The sequence below is a fragment of the Orcinus orca genome, chromosome 2 (genome assembly GCF_937001465.1).
Source record: "Orcinus orca chromosome 2, mOrcOrc1.1, whole genome shotgun sequence".
NCBI classification, from domain to species: Eukaryota; Metazoa; Chordata; class Mammalia; order Artiodactyla; family Delphinidae; genus Orcinus; species Orcinus orca.
In genome coordinates, this window is record NC_064560.1 from 76,168,206 (window position 1) to 76,190,534 (window position 22,329).

General features: G+C 48.4%; 1 protein-coding gene across 7 annotated transcripts in view; it reads left to right on the forward strand.

The window, feature by feature from the left end:
- Window positions 1-22,329, forward strand: part of LRRK1 (leucine rich repeat kinase 1) — a 123,154-nt gene that overhangs the window by 75,825 nt on the left and 25,000 nt on the right. For all 7 annotated transcript variants that reach the window (XR_007475596.1, XR_007475597.1, XM_049706093.1 and 4 more), the window contains 14 exons: window positions 563-700; window positions 1,854-1,966; window positions 3,003-3,079; window positions 8,477-8,606; window positions 9,248-9,360; window positions 9,790-10,004; window positions 12,001-12,165; window positions 12,672-12,844; window positions 13,947-14,067; window positions 14,325-14,484; window positions 14,875-15,151; window positions 18,307-18,478; window positions 20,830-20,993; window positions 22,012-22,151. Coding sequence is in view for 5 of the 7 variants with exons in the window: in XM_049706093.1 (XP_049562050.1) it covers window positions 563-700; window positions 1,854-1,966; window positions 3,003-3,079; window positions 8,477-8,606; window positions 9,248-9,360; window positions 9,790-10,004; window positions 12,001-12,165; window positions 12,672-12,844; window positions 13,947-14,067; window positions 14,325-14,484; window positions 14,875-15,151; window positions 18,307-18,478; window positions 20,830-20,993; window positions 22,012-22,151 (2,158 nt within the window). In the remaining 2 variants the exon portion in view is untranslated. The remainder of the gene's footprint in view (window positions 1-562; window positions 701-1,853; window positions 1,967-3,002; window positions 3,080-8,476; window positions 8,607-9,247; window positions 9,361-9,789; window positions 10,005-12,000; window positions 12,166-12,671; window positions 12,845-13,946; window positions 14,068-14,324; window positions 14,485-14,874; window positions 15,152-18,306; window positions 18,479-20,829; window positions 20,994-22,011; window positions 22,152-22,329) is intronic.

Below are 22,329 nucleotides of genomic sequence, written 5' to 3' on the forward strand. Positions count from 1 at the left end.
AGTTCTGTCCAAAAGGTGGGGTCGTTCCTTTAGGACAGCTGTAAAATAAGAATAAAGAAGAGAAGAATAGTCTGCATCCATAGTGCTGCCCATTAAATCATGGTATTTTCTCTTGGGAAGTTTGCTTGTTAAAACAGATGGAACAGCATAAAGAATATTTGTGTTTTATTGCTGTTTTCAATAGCAAATATGGAACTTCTCTGTCTCTAACATTAACATTTCTAGTTTAAGCATATTTGTGTGGGACATGGGCTCCTCTTCAGAGCACTGTCCTGAATTGTCCCATTATTTCCAAGGACAATGGGCCAGATGTTCTTGAGGGAAGGGAAAGGACCATGAGCCACCTTGGTCTCCCCAGGAAACCATTCCCATCCCTTCCTTGGAGCAAGGACAGGAAAATGGGGCAAGTATAGTCTGTAGCCTCTTAATTAGCTGAATTGTATTTATTACAGAGCCTTACTGTAATGGTCTTGTTTTTAACATTAAATTTGGAAACAGTCTTTATCATAGACACCACGGCATTTAGAAAGCTAATTAATTCTCTTTCTCATGAAATTCCTAGAAATGCTGCAAAGCATCCAAAAATGCCTTGGAGTCTCTACCAGACAAAATGGCTGTGTTTTGGAAGAACCACCTTAAGGATGTGGACTTCTCAGAAAACACACTCAGAGAAGTTCCCCTGGGACTTTTCCAGCTTGATGTAAGTCTAATAGCACCTTATTTCTCCTTTTCAGCTTTTGTAAGAAAAATCACTCCACATTGCAGTGAAACCTGTATGCTTCTTCCGAGCTTTCAAGACAAAAAAAGTTGAAAGAAAAGTTTAACTGTCAAAGTCACGCATGGTTGTGTGCAAAGAGACTGAGAGGAAATGTGCAAAATGAAACAGCTCTGGGAGGGTGGCGGGATGATGAATTTTTATCCTCCAGAATTTTCTTCAGTGTTGACAGTTGAAGGCACAGCCCAGCAGCCCCTCGGACTGACCTCTGGCTCTGTTCCTTCCCGGCTCCAGGGTGAGCCCACCAGGCATTCTGGTGTGTGAAGCCCTGGCAGCACCACAGGGCAGGGCCTTCTTGTCCCTTCCTCCCTCTCTGGAAGTGGCAGAACTGGAATTCCCGGATGTGAATTCAGGAAGTGCCTTTTACCAGAGCCGTGTGTGTGTGTGTGTGTGTGTGTGTGTGTGTGTGTGTGTGTGTGTGTGTGTGTCCCAGCATGGGGCTGCCTTCTACCTTTAGCTTGTTCACACATCCGTCTGTTTTTCCCACTCCACTGAGAACCTTTGAAAGCAGAGCATGGATCCTATTCACCACTTGGTGCCCAGGGCCAGCCCCAGGTGGGAAATTCTGCATTACTCTGAAGGCATCAGTGTCAAGCCAGCAGAGGGTGCATGACTGGGGTGGGTCACCTTCGGTGTCACTGATGCCACCTGACCCCTGTCCAAGGCATCACCTGGGCCAGCCCAAGGAGGCATCATGCTGTGCCCACTCCCCTCCTGTGGTAACACAGTGGCCTCCAGGACCTTCAGACTCATCCACTATTCCCAGGACAGGTCCACAAATAATTGTCACTCTTAAGAAACCTCAATTCTGAGAAGTACTTAGATTCAGTTCTTTCTTGAATAATTGCATCCCATTGATCTGAAGGAAAGGATCTTCTATTAATTATCCCATCTGCTTTGTTCGCTATAATTTTATGAGTTTTAAGACACTGTGAAACCCCACACTGTTGGAATCTTTGTGACAGTGAATCGGTTATAATCATTTGGCTTCGCTTTGCCAGGGAACTGACTTTCCCTTCAGGTCTTCTGCCCCTTTGGTATTTGACATCGTCTTTGCTTCTCTCTCCCTCTGTCCCAGGCCCTCATGTTCTTGAAGTTACAGGGAAATCAGCTGGTGGCACTGCCACCTCAAGAGAAGTGGACCTGCAGACAACTCAAAACCCTAGATCTCTCCAGAAATCAATTTGGCAGGTAAGCAGGGGTCTCTGTCCCCAGCAAGTTCTCAAATGTGTGTGTAGCCCCAGCCAACAGACGCATGGGATGGTGTCTCTACCAGTTTGCTGAACAGCCATGAAAAAGTGCCATAGGCTGGGCGGCTTAAACAACAGGCATTTATTTCTCACAGTTCTGGAGGCTGGAAGTCTGAGATGGAGGTGGCGGTGGGGTTGGTGTCTCCTGCGGCCTCTCTCCTTGGTATGGGGACAGCTGCCTTCTCCCTGTGTCCTCACACAGTCTCCCTCTGTGCCTGTCTGTGTCCTGATCTCCTCTTCTTATAAGGACACCTGTCAGATTGGATCAGGGCCCATTCTCATGACCTCGTTTTAACTTGATCACCTCTTTAAAGGCCTATCTCCAGATACAGTCACATTCTGAGGTGCTGGGGGTTAGGACTTCAACATATGAATGGGGGGAACACAATTCAGCCCAAAACAGTGTCCTCCCATTTCTAATTTTTAAAGGATCCTGGAGAATCTCCTCATTTTAACCTCACCTATCATTCTGTTCAAAAGTTTTTGCCAGTCACTAACCAATGTGTATAGAGATTGAATAAAAAGTACCCTCAAAGGTCTTCTAATAAAAGGGGAAAATCTGGGGATGAGCCGTGCTGGTCCTTGGGGCCCTGAAGACCAGCCTTCCTGGTTCACTTGCTGAAGGCCACTTCTGCGACATCTCAGTGGAACTTATGCTCCTAAGAGAACTCCCTCAGTGAACAGCATGAAGTAACAGCCTCTGATATGGGCATTCCTGCCAGGTACAGAAATGCTAGCACCTGCCTGAGATGGAAAAGCTCAGGAGTGGAAACCACCAGTCCTGCCAGCTTGTTCTTTTCCGGAAAGACTTCTGAGCACAACTGGTGCTGTCCATGCTTACACGTCAGCTGCAGGAGCCCAAACACCCTGCCGATGGAATTTTCTCCCTTCTCTATGTGTGGCATTGTACAGTCACAGCCAAAATAGAAATGTCTTTGCCATGCTTTCCTCAAATTTTGACTTTTTTCACCCTACAGAAATGAAGATGTACTTAAAACAAAGCGAATTTCCTTTTTCACCACCAGAGGCCGCCAGCGTTCCGGGACAGAGGCAGGTGTGTGTGTTGCTGCTGGGAGATGAGACAGCTGGGCGGGGACCTGCCCCTGCTCCCCTACAGGGGGATGGCCCTCCTGTTGGGCCTTCCCCTGCAGTGCCCTGTGGGAATGCCAGAGATGCCCATGCTTGACTCAGAACCCTGGGAGTGCCTGTGCCCATGGCTCATGTCACACGGATGGCCTGCAGGTGTCCTGAAACCCCCTTTCCTGTTTGCAGCCAGCAAGACTAGTAGCTACTGTGTGTGGATGGCCTGCTGGGTGTGAGAACTGCCCTAGATACCTTACATGTGTCAGTCTTTCTTTAACCATCACATGACGTATGGGTTGTGGTTTTCCATTTTGTAGATGAGAAAACTAAGCCTCCAGAGTGTCTTCAATTCAGGCTTCCCTAGCAAAGTACCACTGACTGGGTAGCTTAAACAACAGAAATATATTTTCTCACTTTTCTGGAGGTTGGAAGTCCACGATCAGCGTGTGTCAGTTTCTGGTGAGGGCCCTCTTTCTGGCTTGCAGACAGCTGCCTTCTTGCTGTGTTCTCATGTGGCAGAGAGAGAGAGATAGAGAGAGCCCTCTAGTATCTCTTCTTATAAGGACACTAACCCCATCATGGAAGCCCCACCCTCATGACCTTGTCTAAACCTGACCACCTCCCAAAGACTCCATCTCCTAATACTATCACATTGGGTGTCAGGGCTTCCACATATGGACTTGAGGGGACACAATTCAGTCTGTAGCACAACGGTTGACTGATGTGGTCGCATGGCTACTGAGTGCAAAAGCCAGGTCTCAGCCAGCACTGTGGAATCCAGCACTGGGGCCCGGGGGCAGTACTATGAAGTCCTTAACTGCCACACTATGGCATCTTGTGAGGTCCACATGGGGACACAGCCACCCTTGGCCCTGCAGGCTGTCCTGGCTGGGCTGAGATTCTGGAGGTCTTCCTCCAAACTCATTAGAAACACAACTTTTCCTAGGGTGTTTGTATGGTCACACAACAAGGCCAGTTCAGCAGAGAATGTTTCTAGGAAAACAGTTCTTTTTGTTCGTTATCTTCTGTAAGGTGCAGGGGGAGGTGTGGACCTGTCCCTCAAGTTCAGTCACCAGCCCTCTTTTTTAACCTGAAAACCAGGAGTTCTAAAGCCAACAACACTCACAGATATATCCCTCTGGATACTGTCCCATAGAACTGGAACAAATATTTAGGTTGTTTTAAGTGTAATATAACTTTTTTCTTCAGCTTGATCAATCTATATTGACAAGTGCTCTTTGAGTATAGATGGTGTGAGATGGGGATAAGAAGTGCCACAGAGGCCAAGACACATTTGCAGGAGGTGAACTAAGTAGTCTGCATACCTGATGCCCTTTTTTGATGAACTACTGTATACATATGATATGCATATATCAGTCATGTAAGAGTGTTTTTACATAGGATTGAAAAAGTAACACATCATCAGTGGAACAGAGTCCAAAAATAGACCTAATATAGGAATTTAATATATGATAAATGTGGCATTTCAATTTAGTGGGGAAGAGAATGTTTTATTGTTTCAATAAATAGTGCTGGTATAACTGCTTGTCCAGCTGAAAGGGGGGAAAGCACAGCACTAGATGCCCTACCTTACATCAGTTACAAACATCCCCATGTGGATGTTAGCTTGAAGCATAAAAGAAAAATAACATTTAAGAGAATAAATGTATAATATGGGAAAACCTTTAAAAGCTAGGTGGGAAATCCAGAAGTCATTAAAAAAAGAGCAAAATCTTGGGTGTTGTAAAAATGGAAAAACTTTGTTCAGTAAAAGGCATCATAAACAAAGTCATAACACAAACAGACTGAGAGGAAATATTTGCAACAAAAATTGTTGCAACATAAATTGGCTTCAGTCCCTAATACACAAAGATGGCTTACAAATTGATTTTTTTTTTTAAAAGTCAAACCCAATAGGCAGAAACTGGGCAATGGATATCAACAGTTCACAGAAAAGGAAGTCCAGATGGCCCAGAAAGAAAGGAAAGGCCCTTAACCTTGCTACTAGGGAAATGCAATCTGGAATTTCATAACTGATCCTTTTCAAAACAAAGGGCCTTAAGACTTTGTAAATTGAGTCCAGACACAGGGATTTCACATGGAAGGAAGGAGAAGCAAACACTTTTTTCTCATGGATGCCCAAACAGGAGGGTAGGCACGAAAAGAGCTGCTAGTGTGGATCTTGGCCACACTTCCATCGCTGTGGGTCAAGCCTCAGGGGTTGCCGTTGACTAGAAAGGTGTCTCCAGTCTAGAAATGCAGAGCATAGAGATGTGCACAAGGAGGTGCACCCAGCACCCTGCAGGAACAGCCACTTTCTCTTGAAACTGCCAGAGTGCAAGGCCAGAGGCACACAGTGAAAAGTGGGACAGAAACATGTACCTGTGTTCTGGAGACCCTGCTGGTGGCCCGCAGGAATGTGTCTGGAGCTAGGGGAGGGGCCACACCTCTGGGAGTTTCCCTGGCAGAGATGGATGGTGCTGTGCTGTTGGCACATGACAAAAGCCTCTTGATTTTTTCAATTTCGAGTAGAAAGTTGAGGCCCACACCTGGTGAAAAGGAGAGACCCGCTGCAAACCCTTTTCCTCAGCAGGGTTATTCTCTCAGGCTGTTGACCTCGGGTAAGGGATTATCTATACTTGTTTGCAGATGGATAGTAAAACTCCAGGTAGATTTATGTACATTCAAGTAGTCATGTTGGCACAGTGGCCTTGTCCAAAAATAATTTGGACAGCCATTTTTACAGTAAAATTCAGACCAGCTGAGTCATAAATAGCTTATGAATAAATAATTACGGCTCATAAATACCTTGAGCTGTGCTCTGCCCAGCCCAGTTTCCAGAGTTTCCATTCTGGGCCAGGAGGTCTGTGTCAGGTGTTGCCTCTGTTTGCAGTATAAATCCTTTATTCCATCCATCCGTTACTTAAAGAGGCTTCATAAACGCCAAGGTGAAACTTTAAAATTGGAAAGCACAGAAGCCATGTGTTCAGAACGTGTGTTCTGGGAAGAAAGTGAGCCTTTCTTATTCTTGATGTTCTTTCCATGGGAATTAGGGCTGAAGTTGATCATTCTTTTTCATTGGAAAAAAAAAAACTCTTTTTGAACATTTTTCTTGTAGAACAAGGACTAGTACAAAGCTATCTTTAAAAGTCTGTTACACATTTATTTCCATAGGGGCCATTCACGTGGCACTAGCTGGGCAAATTTTCCAGGCGCCAATATCTGTATTCCGTTATCGTCTCTCCCAGAACATTCTCTGATACCAGGTTACCCCATTACCATTGAGACTGCAGCTACATGTGTGGAGAAAAGCCAGAGTTAAGGGAGGAGCTGTGATCAAGGGCAGAGGAACGTCGTTTCAGCCCTGCAAAAGAATTCTAGCTTCTCTATCTCATGTGTCTGGCAGAGAACCGGCTGAGAGGGCTTTGAGGCAGTTGTTTTACCTTGAATTTGAGCTGAAAGGGACCCTCAGGGGTGTGCTCTCCCTGCCTTAGGAGAAAGGAAAAGGAACTTCAGAGATTCTGCTGCAATCCAACCCTCTGATTCCCATCGGTTTCCAAGCCCTCCCCACATTCTTTCTCAACTCACACACTCTGGTGCTGTGGAAACAGCAAATTTGGTGTGATTTTAATAGTAATCTCATAATTAGCCTAATTAATGAAATCACTTAAATATACTAGAGTTGACTTGTTTTTCAGAGAATGCCATCCTAGGAAGCATAAAAACCAAGCTCACATTATTATTTTTCAGTTAACTAGCTTTTTTAATTGACCAAGTAATACATGTATATGGTAAACAAAATTTCTGAACTGCACCAAAGGCATGGAGTGAATATTCAGTCTCCTAGTGTTACCAAAACAAACTCAGGTCCACTCGCCCACATGCAGTAAAGCCAATCTACTGACACCGGGTTTTAGTGAAGGAAAAGTGCAGTGTTTATTGCAGGCACCAAGCAAGGAGTCCAGGCAGCTAGTGCTCAAAAGGCCTGAACTCCCCAAAGGCTTTCAGGGAAAGGTTTCTAAAGACAGGGTGAGGGAGGGGGATTATGGGGTGTGTGATCAGCTCGTGGACATTCTCTTGATTGGTTGGTGGTGAGGTAATCGGGAGTCAATCTCATCAACCTTCTGGTTCCAACCGGTCTGGGGACTGTGTGCTTGTGGGCAGCATACAGTTAACTTCTTCCACCTGGTGTGGGATTCAGTATCTGCAAAACAGCTCAAAGGACATGGCTCAGAATATTATCTATAGCTCTTGAGGAGGAACTAAAGATCCTTGACTTTGTCTAATAGCTAAATTATTATTTTGTCTTGCTTGACTGTTTTCCTTTCTTTCTGCATTTTCTCAACTTCTCTGATGAAATGTACTCTTTAGAACTTGGGGAAGCCTAAGAGGCTACAATTTTTCTACCGACAAGGGGCAGGAGGAGGACATGGGGTTGGGAGGGTCTGTTCTGGGAAGGCCCCATAGGGTCCTGCTCCATTACACTAGTAATTCCCTTCTCCAGAGCAAACTATGGAAGTTCATGTGTCCATGGTAGCAACTGTGTTTGTGTCTGACATACATTATAACATATACACCACATATGTGTATTTGTGGTATGTATACACATGCCTATAACAGCATGCAATGTATACATATGGTTGTGCATGTGTACACATGCCTATAACACCTTATAACATATGTGCATGCACATAACTTCATATGCATGCATGTGTGCATTGTGGTGTGTGCACGTAACATCATATAGCATACATATGTGCACATATGTGTATGTGCACGTAACTTCGTGTAACACATGCATGCGTGTGTGCATGTGTGGTGTGTGCACATGCACACAACATCATATAGCATGCATATGTGCATTGTAAGGTGTGTGCACACATGCATATAACATACCTAAATTCATGGGAGGGTGTTTGATCTCATGTTTGCATATGTTTTGTGGTACACAAGTTAAGCCTTCTAGATACCTAATTCCACACCTTGCTTTTTTGATTTACCAATAGCTCTTGAGTATCTCTTCATACCCATACATGTAGACCTGCCCTGTGCTTTGTAATAGTTGTATATAATCCCATTACTCATTTAACCAACTCCCTGTGGGTGGACATATAAGCTGTCTTCTACCTTTACTGTTACAAAGTGTGCCACTGAGTGTGCTTGTTCTCACATCTTTGCCATACGTGCCAGGATGTCTGTAGGACTGTTTCCTGGAATTAGAATCCCTGGGTCCATGAGATGAGCACCTTATTCTGATAGACTTGTCAAAAGTGCCCTCCAGAGGTTGTACCAGTTTATACACCTCCAACACTGTGATGGTCCAGAATTATTTTTCAAATGTACAGTCTGCTTTGCCATTTCTTTGCAGCATGTGTACTGGAATTTCCTGCCTTCCTAAGTGAGTCTTTGGAAGTCCTTTGTCTGAATGACAACCACCTGGATGCAGTCCCACCCTCGGTTTGCCTACTGAAGAGCTTATCAGAACTCTACTTGGGAAAGTAAGTACACAGCCAGAGCAGTTGCACTGGCTCTTCTGGCCCAGGGAAGCAGAATGTCCTTGTGTAAACCACCTGAGGACACGGAAGCCAGGGAGAAATAATCCACCTATGTACCAAGAAGCAGCAGTTGGATTTTCAGAGCCAGGCTTAGTCAAAGAGGCGAGGGAAGGGAAGGCAGAGGTAGTGATACAATGATGCCTTCTTTGCTATTTCACTCATTTATAATGAGAAGGACTCCTCAATCATCCATCCTTTCATTTACTAAGTTCCTACTGCCAAGCACTGCTGGGGGATTCAGACAGTGTGCAAAACTTGATGAAAATATAAAATAATTCAGGTTACATTGCCTTGTCAAGAAGAGGCAGTGATCATCCTTAGGATAGTGTAAATGATAGAAAAGATGGGAAAGTTGGGGGAGGGGACCCCGTTCTAAGCCATGGGAATTTGCAGAAGACAAAGCTGCCATTTGTACCACTGGCTTCCCAGGGAGAAAGGCTTTGGAATTAGTATTTAAATGGAACACTTGAAATCAGGGCCCAAGATGTTGGGCTTGGGGTATAGACTGTCAGTGGCCCCCACAGGCCCCAGAGGCTGATGGGCTGCTGTGTGTGTGTTCTTCCATGGTGTGTGTGTGCCCTCAGCAATCCTGGCCTCCGAGAGCTCCCTCCTGAGCTGGGGCAACTGGGCAACCTCTGGCAGTTGGACATTGAAGACCTGAACGTCAGCAATGTGCCTGCAGAGATTAGAAAAGAAGGTAGGGCTTCCTCAGCGTCACCCCCTCGAAAAGGCACTCAAGTCCAGTTGTTAAGGACCTGGGGTGGAAACAGCTGGGGAACCTGTGGAGCCCACCTCTGGCTCCCGTGTTTGGGAAGATGCTGTAAAGTTATCCAGAACTCAATGGTTGCTCTGGACCGTTGTATTGCAATTGACCATGTGATCAAACCAGCTATGACCTGTAGCAGCAAGGATGCTGTCTTTAGATCCTTGACTTTTAGACTTCACTTCTGGGGTGATTCATATCACGCCTTCCCTCCATAGACCCAATAGTCTTCTCAACTCACCCAGTTAGAACACACAGAAAGTGTTCTCTCCAGATAGGACTTTGTTTCTCAAGAGATGTGAGCATGTTCCCACCTATATGGCAGCAGCAGCATCCACCCTCCCCAACTGTGATTTTGCACAGGCCCCAAAGCAGTGCTGTCTTATCTGCGTGCTCAGCTGCGGAAAGCGGAGAAGTGTAAGCAGATGAAGATGATCATCGTGGGTCCTCCGCGTCAGGGCAAGTCCACCCTCCTGGAGATCTTACAGACGGGGAGGGCCCCCCAGGTGGTGCACAGCGAGGCCACCATCAGGACCACCAAGTGGGAGCTCCAGAGGCCGGCTGGCTCGAGAGCCAAGGTCAAGGATGGTTGGCGTGCAGAGTCCCTGTGGGAGGGAGGGAGCTTCCAGGGCCCCTTATCTCTCCTCTCCAGCGAGCCCAGGATTTTCTCAGCCTGGTATCTGAGGCCCAGGATATTTGCAGGGGTCACTGTGTGTGTTTCAAACCAGCTCCTGCCAAGGGCAGTGAATAATTTCTTAACGTGTCCTTGTAGTTTTTCTGTTATAGCTAAGCTGAGGTTCCAGGCCAACCCTGGCTGACGGTTAGACTGCTTTGATGAGCTTTTAAAGACAGCAGTGCCCAGGCCCCAAAGACTGTGATTCAGATGGCCTGGGACGGGGCCCCTCCCCAGAGCTGAGAATGAACTACTGCTGTAGGAGTGAGATATACTAATACCTGCCCCTAACAGGAAGGCTGAGAAGGCAGCCCCGGCATGAATGCACTGTCCTCCTCAAAACCTGCTTTCACCCCAAGTTCTGAAAGGTCTAGTTTCTAAGCCCTAATTAAAATGAGTCCTTCAATGAACCTATTAATCATCCTGTTTTTCATTCAGTATTAGACAAATGAAAATTGTCTTGCACTTGAATCAGAGAAAAGAGCCTGTGGAATATTGGTGGGATGGACTATAGCACAGGTCTGAGCTATTTCTCCCGGCACAGGGGGTGAATACATGCCAATGATGCCTCCCTTACCTGTTGCCATATTTGTGGGTATATGTAGCCACACAGCGATACAGGTGCAAGGAGGCTATTTGTGGAAAACTCAGCGAACTTGAGGCCAGAGGCTGCACGATTTTCCCCACAGCCCCCAGCACAGGGCGAGCTAGAGATCAGTTTTATTGCAGAGTCTTTCACACAAAATCACTTGAAGTCAGGGAAATCCAATTTGAGTCATGAAACATTTAAGCTGAATGTATATTTTAATATGGACTCAGAAACTAGTTCTCTAGAGAATGGAGATCTACCCATTAGGGCCAGATAATTAACACCAGCCCTGCCCCCTTCCCCAGAACACCCCAGGAGTGAACCTAGCTAACGCATGTCCAAAGGTTCTCGAAAGTAACCAGAATCTGGATTCTCTCCTGCTTTTTTAAGCAATTATTCCACGTCACTTTCTTCCAGCAGTTCTTAAGCAAATAGCTGTCCGAGGTCTGAGGGGTGAATTAGTATTTCCACTTTTCCTGACCTTCGGCTGCCCCCACTTCCTTTCTGCCATCATTCAAGTTTCTCCCCACCCCTTTCATTGAAGGACAACCACCTGATCTTGTGAACACTGAATTCCGTAATTCTCTGTGTGGCTGGGCCTTCAGCCAGTTTAGAACAGCTGTCCATTTTCATCTTTACACCAAAAAAGCAGGTCAGCACGCTGTGTCTTGGAGTCCAAACTGCAGCATGGTGTGAACGATTCTTTGCCACAGAAAAGTGCAGCCTTAGCTACTTGGGCCAGACCCTGACCTCATAAAACGATAGAGAAACCACCATTTACACAGCCTTTCCCCAGAGCCCAACAACTAATCTTTTGTTAGATTCCCACATCAGGGCCATTTCCCATCATCCTTGGTGGGCACTGCCCTCTGACCTGCACAGTTCAGAGGCCTGTCTGCTTGGCCTTGCCCTCACTCGGATGGAGGTTAAGCCTTGGTGTGAGCACTGCTGTCAGCCCCTGGCTTCTTCTGGCAGGATGTCTCCTAACAGTCTGCAGCTGAGATGGAGGCAGACAGTGCCCTCCGACGTTCTGCAGACGCCTCTGCCCACGGGACCCAGGCTTCCAGGACCCCCTGCTCCCATAGCAGTAGATGGAAGCCCCTAGAAGCCCACCTCCAAACCGCTGGGCCCCCTTCCCTCCCTCAGATGGCTGGTTCCTGAGAAAAACAGCAGGACAGGCTGTGCTTTTCCACGGCTGTGCCTTTACCAGGCCCCCATGTACAACGTTCAGAGTGATCAGTTATCTCAATTTGATTGACTAAAACCCTGGTTGCTAAAATGTCTCCCTGTTGCTGCCTTGTTGCTCAAGTAGGTTGAGTCTGTGGAGTTCAACGTCTGGGACATCGGTGGCCCCGCCAGCATGGCCACGGTCAACCAGTGCTTCTTCACAGACAAGGCCCTGTATGTGGTGGTTTGGAACCTGGCACTGGGGGAGGAGGCTGTGGCCAACCTTCAGTTCTGGCTTCTCAACATCGAGGTGAGGGGGTGCCAGCCCTTCAGCTCTCAGTCCTCAGGACATTGCAGGGGCCCCGCCGCTTCTCAGGGGGAAAAAGGAAAAAAGGAAATGGTTAGGGAGAAATGCTTTGCACTTTGCTGGGCTGTCACGAGGCCCCAGAATCACAGGTCACTGTGAAGTACTTAAAACCCTCCTGGGCCACATGGTTGATGGTGCTCTTGTACTTTTCTGCTTCCTTAAATTTAAGAGCCCCACATTGTGGACCCAGGAGGGGAACGGGGCTCCCCTCTTCCAGTGGAAAGGTGACGTGGGCCAGAAGCTGGGGCGCTGTCTGAAGGGATCAGAGATGGAGGCCCCAGGGAGTGTCACAGGCCCTCACACACCCCCTAGTGCGTGGCAGGCCCTCGAGGTTCTCAGAGAGGAGTGCGGGGTGCAGCAGGGTGATGGTTGAGGGCCAGGCCGTACAGGGTTGGCACATCCACCACCTAGGGAATTGTTCCCGTCCCCAGCCAGACTCTCTCTCACAGGCCAAGGCCCCAAATGCCGTGGTGCTGGTGGTGGGAACACACCTGGACTTAATCGAAACCAAATTCCGCGTGGAGAGAATCGCCACGCTGCGCGCCTATGTGCTGGCGCTCTGCCGCTCACCCTCCGGGTCCAGGGCCACCGGCTTCCCGGACATCACCTTCAAACACCTACAGTGAGTGTCCCATGGCATCCTGCTCGTCCCCACCTGTCGCGGGGCTGTGGCTGCTGGCCCCTCACTTGTCCATCTCCCTGGGGACGCCTGCTCTGCCTGCAGAGGGCTCCTGAGGCAGGGGCTGTGCTCCTCTGTTGCCCTGTCCAGGGTGAAGGGTGGCAGCTGGGCCCCCAGAGCAGATGCAGCCCTAGGGAGGGTGAGGAGCTGCCAGAGGATCTGCAGGGCAGGGCCTGGAGACACTCTCTGTGCTTCCTGTCCGAGCCTCCCCACCCCCAGGGCCAATGCTGAGCGTGCACGGCCCCAGTGGGACCACGAGATAGAAACTCAAATACCACCCATCACATTTGTTGATCATTGATCAAGAACAGACCCCAGGTGTGGTCCTGGTCCTCCCAGTGTGTCTGAGTGGTCCAGAGGGGCTGAGATGGGGGAGGGCCACAGGGTGGGATTCAGGATGGGCCAGTGCTGGTGGGACCAGTGTCCTGGGCATGTTGATTCTCCCACTCCTGTCCTTGGATTCTCACGACAGCTCTGCAGGTTATGGAGACTGTTGTGCCCACTTTGAAGATTATGAAACTGAGGCTCAGCTAGTAAGTGTTCTCTGACTGCTACCCTGGTGGCTCTTGGGTTCCCTCGCTCCGGGTGAAGTGCCATGGGCATTGCTGCATGGGTCAGCCTGGAGACATGCCATGTGGCTCAGAGTACAGGATGGGGCTTTCAGGAATTCCTCGAGTGCCCTTGAGAATGCCCCCTGGGGCCTGCGATGATAGGAGTGCTGGCTCTGGGTCAGAAACCTGAGTCCCACCCAAGCCTGCTCCTTTCCAGCTTGTGTCCTTGGGAGTCACCTTGTGCCTGCATGCCTCACTTTCCTCCTCTGTAAAGTGGGCACGTTGGGAAGACAGACTAAAGCAGCACATTGTGGTGCCCCCAGCACCATGCTTTGCATCAAGTAAGGCCTCATTAAATTTCTGTGTCTATCTCTCATGAGTTTTCTCAACTTGCCAGTGTTTGGGACGAAACACTTAGGAAAACAGAGGCACTGCAGTACTTGTCAGAGAGGGGAGGTACGATGAATAAGCACGGTTCTTTTTTGCACTCACAGCGAACTTTCCTGTAAGAGCCTGGAAGGTCAGGAAGGGCTGCGGCAGCTCATTTTCCACGTCACGTGCAGCATGAAAGACGTGGGCAGCACCATTGGTTGCCAGCGACTCGCGGGGAGGCTGGTGGGTACCTCTCATCCCCTTGAAGCCAGAGGGGCCTGCTTCCCATGTGTCAGGGGAACTGTACCTCCCTCTCTCTTTCTACTGTAAAACACACGTGCTGTATATAGTGTGTGGTCCCCATGTGAGCAGTTTCTTGGGGGAAGAGAGGGGTGGGACAGTGACAGGAAGCATTCCACCTACTCAGTCCTCTGGAGGGTGGCAGGCGAACCAGGCTGGCTGGGCACACCTGAGGGCCCAGCCTTTCCCACCTGTCCCAGATACCCAGGAGCTACCTGAGCCTCCAGGAGGCCGTGCTGGCAGAGCAGCAGCGCCGCGGCCTGAGCGATGATGTGCAGTACCTGACGGACAGGCAGCTGGAGCAGCTGGTAGAGCAGATACCTGGCAATGACATCAAGGACTACGAGGACCTACAGTCCGGTGGGTGGGCTGGGAGGGTGGGCAGGGAGAGGGGATCAGGTGGGTACCAGCAGGCACAGGCACAGGGCCCTGGGGAGGGGCACTCAAATTTTTCACCACTCTGCGCATGTCTGCAAATGACTGCAAAGACACTTCCGGTATCAATTTCGGGTTACAAATCAATTTTAACGAATAAGTGAATTTGCAGAGATGGAATCCATGAATAATGGAGATCAGCACATTGGCAATAGTTACAAGATGCCTCTTGAGAACATGTGAAGGGCCCCATGTGTTGGGAGTGTTGGTTGCTTCCTAAGAAGAATCTGTAAGCTGGCCCCCTTAGGAGGAGGTCATCCAGAGTCCCTTTTGCCCTTTGTTTGACACTGTTCCCTCATCCCCTCCCCTGAGAAGCCATCAGCTTCCTCATTGAAACCGGCACCCTGCTCCACTTCCCGGACACCAGCCACGGCCTGAGGAACCTCTACTTCCTCGACCCCATTTGGTTGTCTGAATGTCTGCAGAGGATCTTCAACATCAAGGGCTCCAGGTCGGTGGCCAAGAATGGGGTGATCAGGGCAGAGGACCTCAGGATGCTGCTGGTTGGGACCGGCTTCACGAAGCAGACAGAAGAGCAATATTTCCAGTTCCTGGCGAAATTTGAGATAGCCCTGCCCGTCGCCAACGACAGGTGAGGCCACGGACTGGGCTGTGCCGGTTGCTCCCTAGAGGAAGGAATTAGGGCTGGGACCACTGGTGGCTCGAGCAAGATTTCCAGGGATGGGCCATGATAATGACCTGCCTGCCTGGGCTGGGGCAGCAGGGTGTGGGCTTGGCCGGTCCCCCGGCTTGCTGCTTCTTCCTGTGCCTTGGATGTCCCTTTTCAGGGGGTTCAAAGAAATCCATTTATTGAAAAGGTGTAGGAAAACATGCAAGAATAGCAATGGCATTAAAGGTAACTTTGGGAAGTTCACGCTTTGGGAGGTTGATTGCTTGGTTATTTGATGAATAAAAATGGAGTAAGTAACAAAGATGTGTGTGCTAATTATACAGACCAGCTTCAAAATGCAGGGAGGGCAGGGGCTGGAGGGGCATGTGGGTTAAATCTGATGATGCTCTGACCTAAACCAGCTTGGTTCTCAGGGCCTCCTTGCCCTATTTTCAGTTTCAGCCATTTCCTGGGTCTGATGCTGATGTTGGCCCTGAGGCAGTAGCCAGGATGCCAAATCCACAGACCTTTTCCATTCATCTGTCATAGAACTTGTCACCACCCTGCCCCTCAACCCCAGAGCTCTGGGGGATGCCCACAGGAGACTCCCAGGGAGCTGCCCTGGACCCTGTGTGGCCAGCCCAGCAATTCCATCAGCACAGACTGGGTCTCCTGGGAGCCAGCCCTGGGCCATCTCTCTCTGAGATTTCCACTTGGTCTTATGACTATGGGAGGGGGCCTCAGTTCTTCCTGTTCCAGCTTCATGACGGCCAAGATTGAGTCCTAAAAAGAGAAACCCCAAAGAGGAATTCAAAACCCACATGATCCCTCACACCATGGCCCAGGTGTATCCTTGACTTTGGCCCATGAAAAGGCACACAGTGAAGCAGCCTGTGAGTTTACAACACTGCCAGAAGCTGACAATTTTCTGGTTATTTTATCAACAGATTAGAGGAATGAGGAGATATTAGCACTATGTAAAAGCAAGTCCCAACCTCCTTTCTTTTCTCATCTGTAAAATGGGAATAATACTCTTATCTACTAGTATTATAGTCATTGTGAGGATTAAATTTGATAATACATGTAAACTATGAGAAGTGTCTCCTGCACCTGTGAGCTTCAAGGACATCAAGGATTATCAGTACTGTTATTGTTTCCATCTTTGTGTTAAGTGCTCATAGCCAATGGTGTCTGGTTCCATCTAAAGTCAGGAGTGTCCAAGCATTTTCCATCTTAGCACAGGTATAATCGTTCCCTTGTGCCCCAGGGACAAGGAGTTCCAGCTCCTCCTCGCACCATAAGGTTTTATATGGTCGAAGACACTATCAACAAAAACAAAGGCATTTGCTGCTCCTTTTAGAGCATAGTTTTCAACTGCAGCCCTGAAAGCTTCCAGTCCCTGGGAAAACCTTCAGGGTATTTCTGAACCTCCCTACACTTCTGAGTGTTTGTGTACCTTCCAGGGGGGACTCACTGGCTCTCAGCACTCAGGGAAGGCTCCTGCCTGACTGCTGAGACAACCTCAGGGACATACTGTGAGCCGGCTCCGCAGTGCCCAGGTCTTCACAGACTTAATGTTCAACAGGCACATGAAGAACTCACCTCTTAATTCCCCAGGCTCTTCCCCTGGGACAGCCTTGCCCTACCAGTGATCACTTTTAAGGAGGTGCCAGTGGTCTCCCAGGGCTCCGCTCACCTTGAGCAGGGCTTCCATTGCCAGTCAGTTTAAATCTCTTCACTTGCCATGCTGGCTTCTAAGTCTCCTCTGCCTTCAAAAATATTGAGCACCTGCTCTGTGTGCTGCGTACTGGGGCACCTGGGTGCAGAGCGTGCTCCCTCCCCTTGCCCAGGGGACACCTGCCAGGTAGAAAGAAGCAGGAAGCTGCAGCACACAGGCAGTGTAGGGGCTCCTGTGAGATCCAAGCTGAGCATGATGCAGGCAGAAGAAGCAGGATAAATCACACTGGGCACTGACGAGAACTGCCTATTTGGGGAGGTCAGAGAAATAAAGAAGGACTTCTCAGAACTTAAAGGACTAAATCAGGGCATCTGTTGGACATCACCTGGCTGTGGAGAGAGGCACTCTAGCTGGGGTAGTTGAGAAGGTCCTTTCACCCAAGACCTGTAATGGCTGAAAAGGACCAAAAACTTCACCATCTGCCCCCTGTCCATCCTTCTCTAACCCTTTGAGGTCAGTATCCATTCTCTTCCCATGTCAGGGAAGCAGAATCGCAATGAGCTTAAGCTGTGTGCTGAAGACAGAGCCAGGATCGATCCCTGGGTGCTCTGCCCACCAGGCTGTCACTGAATTTTCCTTCTACAATACTTTCAGCGCTTCCTTTCAGAAAGTTCTAAAGACGTTTTATAGGACCTAAACTGATGTATTTTTAAAGGATTAGGAGAGCTGAAGGCAAACCTTTAAGAAAAGGGCACATCCAAGGCTCTGCCCAAGGCCGCCTTAGCTCCAGGGCACACAGAAGATGCTGGTTGTCAGGGAAATCTTAGAGGGACCTCCCCCGTTTCAGCTGTTTCCAAATGATCAGTCATGAATGGCTCACTGACACTGTGATTCAGCGCTTTTATGAGTAAGAGTGCTCTCATAAAACATCGCTCTTTTGCACAAACAGCCTCATTCGAACTTTTAAGGCAACTGTGTTGTTTCAACTGGTCAAGAACAATAAATAGCTTCTAAGGCCAAAAACATTTCTCTGACCCCAATATCTACATTGTCCTTAGAACTGTGCAGCTGTATTTGTTTTTCCTTCACCATCCAAAGTTAATTTTAAGTGGCTCCCCAGTCGCAACCCAGTTTACAGAGAATTAACTACTATTTGCTCTGTCTGTTTATGACCACAGATGTTTCCACGTCTTCCCTTAGCCATATTCTAGTCTCTATCTTAGAAACGTCAATAAACAGATTCACTGTGCCTATCTTCATTTTCTCTTGGAGCATTTATTCGAAGCATATAAACTACCCCCTCTATCTAAAAATAAGATTCCAAGGCCCTGGAAGGAAGGCACCCAGCAGCCTGAGCTGTTTCAGCAGAGCCTGCCCCAGGCCAGTCCATCTGCTGGGGTCAGGGCCCTGCAGCAGAGCTCAGGCCCCTGGTTCACCAGCCCCCTTTGGTGTGTTTCAGCTATCTCCTGCCACATCTTCTTCCATCCAAACCTGGCCTGGACACCCACGGCATGCGGCATCCCACAGCCAACACCATTCAGAGGGTGTTTAAGATGAGCTTCGTTCCAGTTGGCTTCTGGCAAAGGTTTATAGCACGGATGCTGATCAGCTTGGCCGAGATGGACCTTCAGGTAGTTGCATTTTCTGCATGGGGCAGTTTTTGCTTGCATGCGAGGCACTTGCAACTGTGCCCTGGTGGGAGGGAGGGAGGGAGGAAGGGAGGGAGGGAGATGCCGTTTGCTGGAGGAGCCTGGCTGAAGACCCTTCTCCTGCAGCAAATCTGCTGACTTAGGGCCCGGAGGCCAGTACAGCATGGCTGCCTTCTCTCCTCTAAGCCACAGACCCATTTGAATCATTCTGTGAATACCAAATCAGTGCCTAGCTGGCTTGGACAGAATATCCCATCAGGGTTCTAATCTAACCAACATCAACATCCCCTGGAGGGCTTGTTAGAACACAGACAGTTAGGCCCCACTTGGGTTCTGGCTCCGTGGCTATGGACTGGGACTCAAGAGTCTGCTTATCCAACCACTGCCCCAGGTGATGCTGCTGGTCAGGGACCACACCTCGAGAACCATGGCCTCAGAATCATGGCTTTACCATTCAGGCTGTGACTAGACTCCCCTAGGGAGCTCTAACAGACACAGACCAGACACAAACACAGACCACTAAGTCAGAATCTGTGGGTGTGGTAGCCAGGGATCAGTATTTTTTAAAGCTCTCCAGGTGACTCCACTGTCCAGTCAAGCTTGAGAACCACTGGCATAGAACGTTAACTTGGTCTGGGAGCAGTGAAGACCTAACCCAAGGAGTTCTTTTCTGTGGGTTCACCTGGTGTTGTGTTGAAGGAAGTCCCAGCTGTCAGTCAACATTCATTTCATGCAAGACAATAACATGGAAATAGTGGTTGGCTAGAGTGGTGGTTCTCAAAGTGGGGTTCCTGGGCCAGCAGAATCAGCCTCACCTGGGAACTTGTTAGAAGTGCAAATTCTCGGGCCTGCCCCAGAACTGCTGCATCAGAAACTCCAGGATGGAGCCCAGGGCTCTGTTTTTCACAAACCTTCCAGCGAACTGTAACTTACTTTACAGTGTGAGAACCCCTGACATAAGCCAGGACTGTTGAATAATTGACATTAAACTCAGTATGAGTTTGCTTTTGCCATGTTCTATTTATAAGGCCCTTATGGAATTAAACTTCTTGTATTAAGTAAAGATATTCTTTGATCTTCCCATTTTACTGAAATGTTCAAAAGTAAATGGTAGAGCCTGAAAATGCTTTGGCATCTTCTCTCACAGCTCATGTTAACAGGAGGGAGACTTGTTAGCAACACAGTTGGGTGCACTGACAGATGGAAAGAGTGGGCGCATGGGTCACTCTTCCCTCCCTTTGAACTCTTCCTCCTGCCACGTTCTAAGTGGAAGGTCACCAAGCACCAGCATCGTGTGAGGCCTGAGCTTCCAAGTGGGCTCCGTGGCTGGCGGGGTGTGGGCCCAGCCGGGTGTGGAGGCAGGCGCCCTTCCTGGCAGCATCCCTCACTCAGAATTAGGAAAGAAGTCCTGTTGAAGTTCAGATGAGGAAAAGGAGTTCAGTCTCAGAAGTATCAAAGGCATGCAAATTCAAGCATTGATAAGATACCACTTGGCACCTATCAAATTAGCAGAGAGCTAACAGCCAGCCCCAGAATCAGGAAAGTTCACACACCATGGTCAGTGAATATACAGCCTATTCACCTTGAAAGCGATTCCTCACTAGGCATCCAGAGCCTGAAAATGTTCAAACCCTTTGACCCAATAATACTACTGCTATAAATCTGAACTACAGAAATCATTTGAAATCAGAGAAAGCTCTGTGGTTTTTCATGTTCATCTGGGCTATCTGAAAGAGCAAAAGATTGGAACCAACCTAAAAGTCCAAAGAAGAGAATGATTCAGCAAATTACTATACTTAATAAAATATTGAGCTTTAGAAAAATGAATTTTATGAGTTTTTAACAACATAGGAAAAGCAAAGTTTTTTAAAGTATACACAATTAGACATTTAGAAATAAAAAATTACAAAATATGACCTCAGCTGTTTTATAAACATACAGGTAGATAGGAAAAAAACCTGGAATAAAATATACCAAAATTTTCATGATCTATGTATTAAATTGGTATTTTATTTTCTCTCTTATATTTTTCTGTATTTTCCATATTTTCTAAGGTAACTTTTTGCTTGTAAAATCAGGGAGGGAAAAGATTTGAAAAAGAAAATCCTGTTTTCAATCTTTTAGGGAACATGTGTTCCCAGAGTATCCTGGAGACCCCCTCAGATAATGCAGCATTTCATTTGGCAGCAGGATGAGCGGTGCAGGAGGGAGGGGGTGGGAAGATGGATGGTGGTCCCTTATCACGATGGGGCCAGGACAACCTCTTCACAGCTCTGCCCAGGGCCAGCGAGGAGCCCGGTCTACTTAAGTAGGGTCTTTTCTCTGTCTTTCAGCTTTTTGAAAACAAGAAGAATACTAAAAGCAGGCACAGGAAAGTCACCATTTACAGTTTTACAGGAAACCAGAGAAATCGCTGCAGCACGTTCAGAGTGAAAAGAAATCAGACCATCTATTGGCAGGAAGGGCTCCTGGTCACTTTTGATGGGGGCTACCTCAGGTAGGAACATTTGGGAGCTCACCTGACTGGGTCACCACGGTGCTACAGAAATGGGCCCCAGGGCAGCCTCCGCCGGGAGACTGTCCACTTGATGTCCAGAGTTCTGTTCCCAAGGGCAGGTCATCATGGAAGCTTGCTAGAAGTAGGAAACTCCCAGCAAATGTCCCAGAGCTTCCCCACCTTCTCACCCCTTCCTCTCTCCCCTTACAGAACAGGAAAGGCAAGGGAGGGTGTGGTGACCACAGCCCAGCACTGGAGGGAAGTGGGTGGCCACTGAGCTCAGGGGTGAGATTATCTAGCACCCCCTAGTCACTTAGGTGGGACCTACAGGGGCCTTGCAGCCATCCAGCATAACCCCCTTGTCCTAAGAGATGATGCCCCAGGTGATGACACTGGTTCCCCAGCCTGTACCCCACAGTACCTACCTTAGCTCCTTTTTCCTGTTCTCTCTCTTTTTTTTTTTTTTTTTTGAGAGAGAGAGATAAAGTCAGCTCAACAAGTTAGTAACTGATTTTTAATCAGGTTTAGTTTAGTACATACAAGATTATTTCATACTTACAATTAATTTTTCAAAATTTTTTTTTCAGCTCTGTGAGAAGGAGGGGGGAAAGGGGAAAATAACTTTTTTGAGGGCCTGCTTTGGGCCACTCTTGGTGCCTGGTGCTTTCATATAGATGTTCCCACTTAAAGCTCACAGTTGCCACTTGGCAGATGAGAAGCCTGTGGTTCAGATGGAAAAACCTTCCCCAGGGTCACACCTAAGGGTCGGATCCCAGCCTGAGCATCCCTTCCTGCAGTCCTCATTGTGTCCGCTTCACCATTTTGGGGACAGCGGGGGGACAAGGCAGGGCCATGCATGGAAGTACACAAACGCAGGAGCCTCCTCTGACAGTCCTGCCTGGGCCCCTGCAGAGGGGGTGGTCCCTGGGGGTTGCACCCTCACCCTGAAGGCAAGGAGATTAAACCAGGGCCCTTCACAGCCGATAATAATGGACCCCTTTTTGTTTCTGGGTTGCAGTGTGGAATCCTCGGATGTGAACTGGAAAAAGAAAAAAAGTGGAGGAATAAAAATCATTTGCCAATCGGAAATAAGGGACTTCTCGGCAATGGCTTTTATCACAGACCATGTCAACTCCTTGATCGATCAGTGGTTTCCTGGTAAGAAAATGTTTTTGAACCAGGTCTTGGCTCATGTTAATATTTCTTTATAAATCGGGGTGGGGCTCCTTATTTGGAGAACAGAAATCCCACTGTGGTTCAGCCCAAGGGGACCAGAGGGGTCCTAACAGACCTTTGGCAGAGTCTTAAGCCCCGGGGGAGTCCAGCTGTGGGCATG